General features: G+C 46.6%; 1 protein-coding gene across 2 annotated transcripts in view; it reads left to right on the top strand.

Moving 5' to 3' along the window:
• klf8 (Kruppel-like factor 8) overlaps positions 1 to 10926 on the top strand; it is a 33235-nt gene extending 22309 nt beyond the window's left edge. For both annotated transcript variants that reach the window (XM_047805535.1, XM_047805536.1), the window contains exons 4-6: positions 6654 to 6765; positions 9608 to 9750; positions 10014 to 10926. In XM_047805535.1, coding sequence (XP_047661491.1) covers positions 6654 to 6765; positions 9608 to 9750; positions 10014 to 10195 — 437 coding nt within the window. In that variant the 3' untranslated portion in view covers positions 10196 to 10926. The remainder of the gene's footprint in view (positions 1 to 6653; positions 6766 to 9607; positions 9751 to 10013) is intronic.
• The last annotated feature ends 1393 nt before the right edge of the window (positions 10927 to 12319 follow it).

Genomic DNA, 12319 nt, shown 5'->3' with positions numbered 1-12319 from the left:
TCCATCCATCCATCCATCCATCCATTCATTATATCTAACCAACGCACCCATCTTTTTATCCATTCATCATATCTAACCCACCCATCTTTTTATATCCATCCATCCATTCATCATATCTAACCCACCCACCCATCTTTTTATATCCATCCATCCATCCATTCATCATATCTAACCCACCCACCCATCTTTTTATATCCATCCATCCATCCATTCATCATATCTAACCCACCCACCCATCTTTTTATATCCGTCCATCCATCCATCCATCCATCCATCCATCCATCCATCCATCCATCATATCTAACCCACCCACCCACTAACCCATCTTTTTATGTCCGTCCATCCATCCATCCATCCATCCATCCATCCATCCATCCATCCATTCATTATATCTAACCAACGCACCCATCTTTTTATATCCATCCATCCATCCATTCATCATATCTAACCCACCCACCCATCTTTTTATATCCATCCATCCATCCATCCATCCATCATATCTAACCCACCCACCCACTAACCCATCTTTTTATGTCCGTCCATCCATCCATCCATCCATTCATTATATCTAACCCACGCACCCATCTTTTTATCCATCCATCATATCTAACCCACCCACCCATATTTTTATGTCCATCCATCCATCCTATCCATACATTCTTTATATCTAACCTGCCCACCCAGCTTTTTATCCATCTATCCATCCATCCATCCTACCTAACCTTCCTACCCATCCATCCATCCATCCTACCTAACCTTCCTACCCATCCATCCTTCCTAACCTTCCTACCCATCTTTTTATCCATCCATCATATCTATCCTGCTCACAAATCTTATGTCCATCCATCCATCCATCCATCATACCAAACCTTCCTACCCATCTTTTTATCCATCTGTCAGTCGATCCACCCGTCTATTATATCCAACCCGTCCGTGCATCCACCCATCCAGTCACTTGCCTATCCCTCCATCCAACCATCCATTCATCCATCTACACATCCATCAACCGATCCACTCACCCGCTTGTCCATCCATCTTTAGTCTATCCTCTGAACAGCTGAGGTGAGAATACATGCAGAAAAGACCATTTACTCATTTTAGGAACTATTAATCTACCTTTCACCATATTCCTGGTAGGAAACCGTAGATCTTAAAGAAAACGCACCATCTAACCCTCCAGATCTGTGAAGCTGTGAAGAGAAGAAGCAGCAGCTCGACCCTCTGCACCAGCATCCGCTGTGCCATGCGCCTGTTCATTAATTTTATTTTATTACTTTTTTTTTTTTTTACAGTTGCAAGGTGGCAGTAAAAGTAATTAAATACAGCTAATAAACAAGTTTGGAATCAAGTGGCTTTTTAGTATCGAGAGCGATTCGGCAGCCGTAACCCGATCGTCAGGCTAAAATCCAGGCGTCTTTATTGTATTTCTTAGACACCGTTATTTGGTCGTGTTAAATGATCTACTGCACTCAGACAGAGCGTAGAACTCAAACCCATCCTTTTTCACGTTACTCATCAACACACTATACACGTCACACAGAGATAGTCGATAACACGCGCGACTCGCTCAGAGCTAACGATTCCACACAGACTTTGAATGACGGAGTGATGCTTGAAGCTCCGCCCACCGAATCGTTTCATAAGATTAAAAAGAAATGTTTTAATCGTCTGTCTGTATAACAAAAATTTCCAGAACATTTTTTTGTCCGTTCACGTGCTGCCTCAGAAATCCCATCTCATGACAGACGCTCCACCAGTCCGTGTTTATAACATTCTGCCTGATTTGTGTGTGTGTATCTGTGTGTGTGTGTGTACCTCTGTATCTGTGTGTGTGTGTGTGTACCTCTGTATCTGTGTGTGTGTGTGTGTACCTCTGTATCTGTGTGTGTGTGTGTGTACCTCTGTATCTGTGTGTGTGTGTGTGTACCTCTGTATCTGTGTGTGTGTGTGTGTACCTCTGTATCTGTGTGTGTGTGTACCTCTGTATCTGTGTGTGTGTGTGTACCTCTGTATCTGTGTGTGTGTGTGTACCTCTGTATCTGTGTGTGTGTGTGTACCTCTGTATCTGTGTGTGTGTGTGTACCTCTGTATCTGTGTGTGTGTGTGTACCTCTGTATCTGTGTGTGTGTGTGTACCTCTGTATCTGTGTGTGTGTGTGTACCTCTGTATCTGTGTGTGTGTGTACCTCTGTATCTGAGTGTGTGTGTGTTATTGTGTATCTGTGTGTGTGTGTGTACCTCTGTATCTGTGTGTGTGTGTGTACCTCTGTATCTGTGTGTGTGTGTGTGTACCTCTGTATCTGTGTGTGTGTGTGTACCTCTGTATCTGTGTGTGTGTGTGTACCTCTGTATCTGTGTGTGTGTGTGTACCTCTGTATCTGTGTGTGTGTGTGTACCTCTGTATCTGTGTGTGTGTGTGTACCTCTGTATCTGTGTGTGTGTGTGTACCTCTGTATCTGTGTGTGTGTGTGTGTACCTCTGTATCTGTGTGTGTGTGTGTGTACCTCTGTATCTGTGTGTGTGTGTGTGTACCTCTGTATCTGTGTGTGTGTGTGTACCTCTGTATCTGTGTGTGTGTGTGTACCTCTGTATCTGTGTGTGTGTGTGTGTACCTCTGTATCTGTGTGTGTGTGTGTGTACCTCTGTATCTGTGTGTGTGTGTGTGTACCTCTGTATCTGTGTGTGTGTGTGTGTACCTCTGTATCTGTGTGTGTGTGTGTGTACCTCTGTATCTGTGTGTGTGTGTGTGTACCTCTGTATCTGTGTGTGTGTGTGTACCTCTGTATCTGTGTGTGTGTGTGTACCTCTGTATCTGTGTGTGTGTGTGTACCTCTGTATCTGTGTGTGTGTGTGTACCTCTGTATCTGTGTGTGTGTGTGTACCTCTGTATCTGTGTGTGTGTGTGTACCTCTGTATCTGTGTGTGTGTGTGTACCTCTGTATCTGTGTGTGTGTGTTTAACTCTTTATGTGTGTGTGTGTGTGTACCTCTGTATCTGTGTGTGTGTGTGTACCTCTGTATCTGGGTGTGTGTGTGTACCTCTGTATCTGTGTGTGTGTGTGTACCTCTGTATCTGTGTGTGTGTGTGTACCTCTGTATCTGTGTGTGTGTGTGTACCTCTGTATCTGTGTGTGTGTGTGTACCTCTGTATCTGTGTGTGTGTGTGTACCTCTGTATCTGTGTGTGTGTGTGTACCTCTGTATCTGTGTGTGTGTGTGTACCTCTGTATCTGTGTGTGTGTGTGTACCTCTGTATCTGTGTGTGTGTGTGTACCTAACTCTGTATCTGTGTGTGTGTGTGTGTGTGTACCTCTGTATCTGTGTGTGTGTGTGTGTGTGTGTACCTCTGTATCTGTGTGTGTGTGTGTGTGTGTGTACCTCTGTATCTGTGTGTGTGTGTGTGTGTGTGTACCTCTGTATCTGTGTGTGTGTGTACCTGTGTGTGTGTGTGTGTACCTCTGTATCTGTGTGTGTGTGTGTGCGCGCGTGTGTATCTCTGCGTATCTCTGTGTGTGTGTGCACGCGCGCGTATCTCTGTGTGTGTGTGCACGCGCGCGTATCTGTGTGTGTGTGCACGCGCGCGCATCTGTGTGTGTGTGTGCACGCGCGCGTATCTCTGTGTGTGTGTGCACGCGCGCGTATCTCTGTGTGTGTGTGCACGCGCGCGTATCTCTGTGTGTGTGTGCACGCGCGCGTATCTCTGTGTGTGTGTGCACGCGCGCGTATCTCTGTGTGTGTGTGTGCACGCGCGCGTATCTGTGTGTGTGTGTGCACGCGCGCGCATCTCTGTGTGTGCACGCGCGCGTATCTCTCTGTGTGCACGCGCGCGTATCTCTGTGTGTGCGCGCGCGTATCTCTGTGTGTGTGTGTGCGCGCGCGCATCTCTGTGTGTGTGTGCACGCGCGCGTATCTCTGTGTGTGTGTGTGCACGCGCGCGTATCTCTGTGTGTGTGTGCGCACGCGCGCGTATCTCTGTGTGTGTGTGCGCACGCGCGCGTATCTCTGTGTGTGTGTGCGCACGCGCGCGCGTATCTCTGTGTGTGTGCGCGCACGCGCGCGTATCTCTGTGTGTGTGTGTGCTCGCACGCGCGCGTATCTCTGTGTGTGTGTGCACGCGCGCGTATCTCTGTGTGTGCGCGGGTGTGTCTGTGTCTGTGTCTGTGTGTCTGTGTCTGTGTGTCTGTGTGTCTGTGTGTCTGTCTGTGTGTGTGTGTGTGTGTGTGTGTGTGTGTCTCTGTCTTGTGTGTGTGTGTGTGTGTCTCTGTCGTGTGTGTGTGTGTGTGTGTCTCTGTCGTGTGTGTGTGTGTGTGTGTCTCTGTCGTGTGTGTGTGTGTGTGTCTCTGTCGTGTGTGTGTGTGTGTGTCTCTGTCGTGTGTGTGTGTGTGTGTCTCTGTCGTGTGTGTGTGTGTGTGTCTCTGTCGTGTGTGTGTGTGTGTCTCTGTCTTGTGTGTGTGTGTGTGTCTCTGTCTTGTGTGTGTGTGTGTGTCTCTGTCTTGTGTGTGTGTGTGTGTCTCTGTCTTGTGTGTGTGTGTGTGTCTCTGTCTTGTGTGTGTGTGTGTGTCTGTGGCGTGTGTGTGTGTGTGTCTCTGTCGTGTGTGTGTGTGTGTCTCTGTCGTGTGTGTGTGTGTGTCTCTGTCGTGTGTGTGTGTCTCTGTCGTGTGTGTGTGTGTGTGTGTCTCTGTCTGTGTGTGTTTCTGTCTGTGTGTGTTTCTGTCTGTGTGTGTCTCTGTCTGTGTGTGTCTCTGTCTGTGTGTGTCTCTGTCTGTGTGTGTCTCTGTCTGTGTGTGTCTCTGTCTGTGTGTGTCTCTGTCTGTGTGTGTCTCTGTCTTGTGTGTGTGTGTGTGTGTCTCTTTCTTGTGTGTGTGTGTGTGTGTGTGTGTGTGTGTGTGTGTGTCTCTGTCTTGTGTGTGTGTGTGTCTCTGTCTTGTGTGTGTGTGTGTCTCTGTCTTGTGTGTGTGTGTGTCTCTGTCTTGTGTGTGTGTGTGTCTCTGTCTTGTGTGTGTGTGTGTCTCTGTCTTGTGTGTGTGTGTGTGTGTCTCTGTCGTGTGTGTGTGTGTGTGTGTCTCTGTCGTGTGTGTGTGTGTGTCTCTGTCGTGTGTGTGTGTGTGTCTCTGTCTTGTGTGTGTGTGTGTCTCTGTGTCCGTGTGTGTGTCTCTGTGTCCGTGTGTGTGTCTCTGTGTCCGTGTGTGTGTCTCTGTGTCCGTGTGTGTGTCTCTGTGTCCGTGTGTGTGTCTCTGTGTCCGTGTGTGTGTCTCTGTGTCCGTGTGTGTGTCTCTGCGTGTGTGTGTGTCTCTGCGTGTGTGTGTGTCTCTGCGTGTGTCTCTGTGTGTGTGTGTGTGTCTCTGTGTGTCTGTGTGTGTGTGTGTGTCTCTGTGTGTGTGTTTACGTTTAACTGACCGTCCGATGGGGTGGACGTGATTTTCCAGATTAAATATTTTTTCCTTCTCGCTGGTCTAATAATGAAAACTAAGACAAAGATGGGAAATGGAAGTGAAACACAGCGGGGGGTGGGGGGTTGTTAGGGAGAGGCAGAAATTAAGGGGATTTTGATGGATTCTGCACAAAGATGGTGATTTCGAAAAATGGTCTGCTTCTCATCCGGGGCATCAATGTGAGAAAAGGGAGGGGCTAAAAAGGGAGGGTTAAATTTACACACTGGTGGAGTGAATTATGATATTTCTGGGTGTGGTTCCTGTTTTACTGTGTTTTATAAACAGGATTTAGTTTCACTTAGTAATTTCATTCCAAGGAAAAACATTGAGATGGAAGACACACACACACACACACACACACACACACACACACACACACACACACACACACACAACAGTCATTGAGTAAAATAATATTGGGATGCTTTGAGAGAAGATGGAGGCTTGCCAGGGATTTTCATTCCAAACACTTCCCTCTTTGATTCCGACTCCAAAACAACCGAACTGCGTGAAGATTCTCTGCTCTGTTCTTCCCCCAGGGGGTTCAGTTTTGCCCCAAACAGAGATACAGAAGGCTCTGCCCATGTCCTACTCAGCCACACCTATTTTTAATAAGGAGCTTGGGGTTAATTTACGATCTCATAATCTTTCCTTCTTTTCTGGACACGCCCAAAGAGCAGTGTGCATAAGCAGTGTGCATAAGCAGTGTGCATAAGCAGTGTGCATAAGCAGTGTGCATAAGCAGTGTGCATAAGCAGTGTGCATAAGCAGTGTGCATAAGCAGCGTGCATAAGCAGCGTGCATAAGCAGCGTGCATAAGCAGCGTGCATAAGCAGCGTGCATAAGCAGCGTGCATAAGCAGCGTGCATAAGCAGCGTGCATAAGCAACTATAACGAGAACTTCTCACTTATTCTATATGAGATCCATCTCTCTCTCTCTCTCTCTCTCTCTCTCTCTCTCTCTCTCTCACACACAGAGAGTACAGGGATGAGTGCTCGGCCCAGGGATGAGTGCAGGAACGTTAGGATCTTACAGATGTGGATAATAGAGATTAGGTCGACAAACTCCCACGTATTCCTTTAATGGTCATGGTGTTAATGAGCAAGCTTTGGTTCGATGCCGGTCAAGTGAGGCTCTAGATCCGATTTCTGCTCTCAGAACTGTCTTTGTGTCAAATGGCTAAAATTCTTTGGCCTTCTCTCGTCTTGTGTGTGTGTAATTAGTGCGGATTAAGCCTGGCTCGACGTCCCCGGTGGAGTACCAGAGTGACAGCGATGCAGAGAGTGGTACAGAGTCCGGATCAGCTTCCTTCAGAACACAGAGCATGGACAACAGGTGTGTGTGTGTGTGTGTGTGTGTGTGTGTGTGTGTGTGTGTGTGTGTGTGTGTGTGTGTGTGTGTGTGTGTGTGTGTGTTGGTGGGGGGGTGTGTGTGTGTGTGTGGTGTGGTGTGTGAGATGGAGAGGTGTGCTTGTGTAGTGTGTGTGAGAGAGGTGTGAGTCGTGTGATGAGGAGAGGTGGTCGAGGTGTGGTGAGAGAGAGGTGTGAGTGGTGGTGAGAGAGAGGTTGTGTGAGTGTGTGTGAGAGAGGGAGAGAGAGTTGTGAGTGTGTGAGGAGGGTGAGTGGTGAGAGAGAGGTGTGAGTGTGGTGAGAGAGAGGTGTGAAGTGTGTGTGAGGCGAGGTGTGTGAGTGGTGTGTGAGAGAGGTGTTGAGGTGAGTGTGTGAGAGAGGTGTGAGTGTGTGTGAGAGAGGTGTGAGTGTGTTGTGAGAAGAGGTTGTGAGTGTGTGTGAGAGTAGGTGTGAGTTGTGTGAGAGAGGGGCTTGTGGTGAGAGGGTGTGTGTGTGAGAGAGGTGTGGTGTGAGAGAGGTTGTGTGTGTGAGAGAGGTGTGTGTGTGTGCGCGCGGTGTGTGTGTGTGCGCGCGGTTGTGTGTGTGTGCGAGCGGTGTGTGTGTGTGCGCGCGGTGTGTGTGTGTGCGCGCGGTGTGTGTGTGTGCGCGCGGTGTGTGTGTGTGTGCGCGCGGTGTGTGTGTGTGTGCGCGCGGTGTGTGTGTGTGTGCGCGCGGTGTGTGTGTGTGTGTGGGCGGGCGGTGTGTGTGTGTGTGCGAGTGGTGTGTGTGTGTGTGCGCGCGGTGTGTGTGTGTGTGTGCGAGCGGTGTGTGTGTGTGTGCGAGCGGTGTGTGTGTGTGTGAGGCGTGTGTGTGTGTGTGAGATGGTGTGTGTGTGTGTGAGATGGTGTGTGTGTGTGTGAGAGATGGGGTGTGTGTGTGTGTGAGTGTGTGTGTGTGTGTGTGTGTGTGTGTGTGAGAGATGTGTGTGAGATAGGTGTGTGTGTGTGTGTGAGAGTGTGGTGTGTGGTGGAGAGAGGTGTGTGTGTGTGTGAGAGGAGGTGTGGTGTGTGTGTGAGAGAGGTGAGTGTGTGTGTGTGTGAGAGGTGAGTGTGTGTGTGTGAGAGAGGTGAGTGTGTGTGTGTGAGAGAGGTGAGTGTGTGTGTGTGAGAGGTGAGTGTGTGTGAGGGAGAGAGAGAGTGTGTGAGAGTGTGTGTGTGTGTGAGAGGTGTGTGTGTGTGTGTGTGAGAGAGGTGTGTGTGTGTGTGTGTGAGAGAGGTGTGTGTGTGTGTGTGTGTGAGAGAGGTGTGTGTGTGTGTGTGTGAGAGAGGTGTGTGTGTGTGTGTGAGAGAGGTGTGTGTGTGTGTGTGTGTGTGTGAGAGAGAAAGAGGTGTGTGTGTGTGAGAGAGAAAGAGGTGTGTGTGTGTGAGAGAGAGAAAGAGGTGTGTGTGTGTGAGAGAGAGAAAGAGGTGTGTGTGTGTGTGTGTGTGTGTGTGAGAGAGAGGTGTGTGTGTGAGAGAGAGGTGTGTGTGTGAGAGAGAGAGAGGTGTGTGTGTGAGTGAGGTGGGTGTGTGTGTGTGTGTGTGTGTGTGTGTGTGTGTATATATATATATATATAGTGTGTACATGTTTGTGTGTGTTGCTGGGCAGGGATCTCTTCAAACTGGGTATAAACAAGGTTACGTAACTCAGTTTGTCGTCACACCTCCTTATGAATGCTTTTCAAAGAGAGATTAATAGAGTAATGGAGAGACGGAGAGGGAGAGACGGAGAGGGAGAGACGGAGAGGGAGAGACGGAGAGGGAGAGACGGAGAGGGAGAGAGAATAATAAGACGACTGGATATTTTCTGGGAGAAAAGACAAAACAAGAAGCGAACTAGTTTGCACGCAGAGGGAGTGGACCTTCTAGGACGAGATGAGAGAGGGAGCGAGGGAGAGAGAGAGAGAGAGAGAGAGAGAGAGAGAGAGGAAAGTAGAGGAGCAAAAACAAGGGGGAGGGGAAGAGTTAGAAGGAGAGATCAGTATTGGACTGGAACCACTCCAGCTGTATGGGATTAAGACCTTCACACCCTTTAGTGCCCTCTGCTGGGGCTCTAGCGCTATTTCACAAAAAGGTCAAACGGACACGTTCACGAGCGTCTGATCTACGTTTGTGATGCATGCTTTCGATTTACGCAAAAAGCACAAAGGCAATAATTTAAAAAAATAAATAAATGGAATAAAAAGTAATTCCGTTATCGCCACCGAGCCGTTCCTGACTACAACAGCCGATCACATTATTACCCCTCACTGCTCTTCTTACCCCTGAAGTGGTGGAAATTTTTGTCTCATTATATCTATTCGTCTGGCTTTTGTCTATCCAGAACATCACTAAGACGGATCTTAGCATCTTAACGGCCGGCGGTTTGCATTCTGGTGCTAATCCTCTGTTGGTTTGTGAGAGTTAAAGCCGCCAAACTCGGTTCTTTCGCAGGTCGTCTACAGGATTTGTCCATCCTGCTTTTACACGATTTGATCCTTGCTTCGTTCGGAGGAATATAAACCTTTGTGTTGCTCCACCTGCTAATTCCATAGCAACCACTCTGACAACGAGCATCCTAGCAACTAGCTTAATTTCCTTAGCAACCGACCAGCTACAACCTAGCAACCACCCCGGACCTTAACAAAACCTCTTAGAAACACGTTAACGAGTACTTGGGACCTCATGACAGCCACCTAGCAACACCCTAGCAACCAGCCGGGTTAGCATAGCAGCGTTTTAGCCTTTAGTAATTTAGTCTTTGTTAATCGCTGTTTTTTTTCTGACTCAAGCACAAATCAACATTTTTCCCCCCCTTCTGGTTTTGTTTAGCTTAAGCACAGACGTGGACATCCAAGCAGATCCCGACTCACCTGACATGAAAAGACGACGAGTGCACATGTGCGACTACGACGGCTGCAACAAAGTGTACACCAAAAGCTCTCATCTGAAAGCTCACCGCAGGATACACACAGGTTTGTGTATATAGATTTGTTTGTTTGTTTGTTTGTTTGTTTGTTTGTTTATATTTGCTAATAATTAAAAGAAAGGTGTCTGGGGTAATTAAACCATAAAACCTCTGGGGTAATTAAACCATAAAACCTCTTGAGTTGCTTTAAGACTGTGTGTGAAGTTAAGTAGTGAAGATCTGACGGCTCTGTACACTGAGATTGGAGGACTGACTTAACGCTTTCCTTTTCCGTTTGTTTGTTTTATTTATTTATTTATTTATTTTTAGGAGAGAAACCGTATCAGTGTACGTGGGAAGGCTGCACATGGCGTTTCGCCCGCTCCGACGAGCTGACGCGTCACTTCCGCAAGCACACGGGCATCAAGCCGTTCCGTTGCACTGACTGCGACCGAAGCTTCTCCCGCTCCGACCATCTAGCCCTTCATCGGCGCCGCCATGTCATGATGTGAGCCTGGGTCGGTTTTAGCCCCGTTTCCTCTCCTTTCCTCAGAAGACTCTGCCCCCCCTCTCCCCTCTCCCTCTCCTTCTCCCCCCCAGCAGAAAGGGCTGAGAGAACTGTGAACTGTCCCTTACCTTCCTCAGAGCCGCATACGATGAAGATAACGCCGCATGTCTTTGGGGTTCTTGTACCTACAAAGTCACCTAACACGCTTCAAATCAGACAAACAAAAACAAACAAAAGCCGCTCATCCGTCCAGTCCTCATTTATACCGGGCTACGCCATTTATCCCAACGCTCGCTTCAGCAGGGAAGCTGCAGAACCCGTGAGATGCAGCGATTAAAACAGACTGAAGGGCTGAGAGTTTGTCTGAAACCGTCCGAGAGAAGAGAAGAGAAGGACCAGATGACGGAGGGCGCGAAAAGAGAAGCGATAGGTTTTTAACCACAGGTTTACAAAATCTCTTCTCATCATTTGAGTTGTATGTTTTACCGAAACATTTTAGTCTTTTTAGACACTTTTTTTGTTTTGTTTGCATGTACTAACTTTTTTTGTGTTGAGATGGTTGTGTAGCTGAACGTCAACATGTGTTTTTTTTTTTGTTTCCTTTTTAAAATGAATTTCTACTCGCTATTTTATGAACAAACGTTTCGCCGTTCTGACTTTTTATCAGCTTTCCATCCTACACCACCACCTGAGAGGGAGAGAGCAAAGACTGTGAAGTTTCTAGAATTCCATTTTTGTGAATTGGCAAATTTTCTTTCTTTTTTTTTTTGGGGAGAGAGAGAGAGAGAGAGAGAGAGAGAGAGAGAGAAAACAGATCAAGGCCTCACGCTGAGGTTTTCAGCAAACTACAAAGTTTCTGAATTTCACAAAATAGAAAAGAAAAAAAACCCAAATAAAACACAAAAAAAGACAAATACAAAATATATTTGGCTTGGTAACAGTATTTATAATATACATACATATATATATATATCTATATATATTTTTTAAATCCTTTTTATTTGTGTTCTGCCAAAATTGGCATTTTAATTAATTAAAGTTTTTTCAGATGATGATTGTGTCATGAGGCTGTGAAAACAAAACACATGAGAAACAAAAGAATAAAGTTCATCAGAATGGGACTAGGATAGGAAATGGGGGCTCTTGGTGTGCGTGTGTGTGTGCGCGCGCGCGCGTGTGTGTGTGTGCGCGCGCGCGCGTGTGTGTGTGTTTCTAATATAATCAGAGGTTTAATATCGGAGGTGTGTGTTCTAGGCACATGTTGTTGACGCCCTTCAGAGCCTTAATTGTAAGTAAATGTGCAACTCAAATGTGTATTTGCGCATCTCGTTCTTCTGAGTTTCTCAGGGTTCTGGGCTGGGACCCCTAGTAAAGACCCCTAGTAAAGAAAGGCACCATTTAAAAAAAAAAAAAAAAAAAAAAACATCTTTATTTGTAGATCAACAATAACCACGTGTTGAAGGAACAGTTTTAGCTCCGGCTCTGTTTTCACTCTATTATGCAGAAGTCAGTCTCGGATCTCTGGACCTTCCCCTTGACCTTCTTACGATATTGAAATTGTGGGGGAATAAAAACCAATCGATAACAAAGAGCACAGTCCCGTTCCGTTCAGAGAGGAAAGCATCTCTTTTTTTTTTTCTTCTTCTTCTTTTTTTTGGACCCTCGTCTCAATCCGTTTCATGCTAGCACTCGTTAATAGTTATGGTCATGATTTCAACAGCTAGCGGATTATAAAGAGGTGCGTTTTTGCCCTTTTTTGTCGTTTCAGAAGCTTGAACCGAACCGCGGCTTATTCAATTCCAGCCTTTGAGTTGAGCGCATGTTTGCGGCAAAAGGAAACGACGAATTAAAAAAAAAAATCACAAAAATAAAATAAAATAAAATCGTCGCTCTGGTGCAATCTCCAGAATCTCCAGAAGTCAGATCTATCGTTCTGTTCTTTTGCTTCGACTCTAAACTTAAGCACATCTTTTTAGAAAACTATATGCATTCGAATGCGATCTTTCTTTCTTTCTTTTTCTTTTTTTATTTTATTTTGTTTTAATAAACTGTTCATAGGCATACAGACAATTATAAATAATTAACAAATACATGTACATACTGTATATAATCAAAGTTCTGAATAAAC

Source organism: Tachysurus fulvidraco, chromosome 21, assembly GCF_022655615.1.
Source record: "Tachysurus fulvidraco isolate hzauxx_2018 chromosome 21, HZAU_PFXX_2.0, whole genome shotgun sequence".
Classification (NCBI taxonomy): domain Eukaryota; kingdom Metazoa; phylum Chordata; class Actinopteri; order Siluriformes; family Bagridae; genus Tachysurus; species Tachysurus fulvidraco.
Note: the sequence above shows the minus strand (reverse complement) of the source record. Positions and strands in the feature narration are given on the sequence as shown.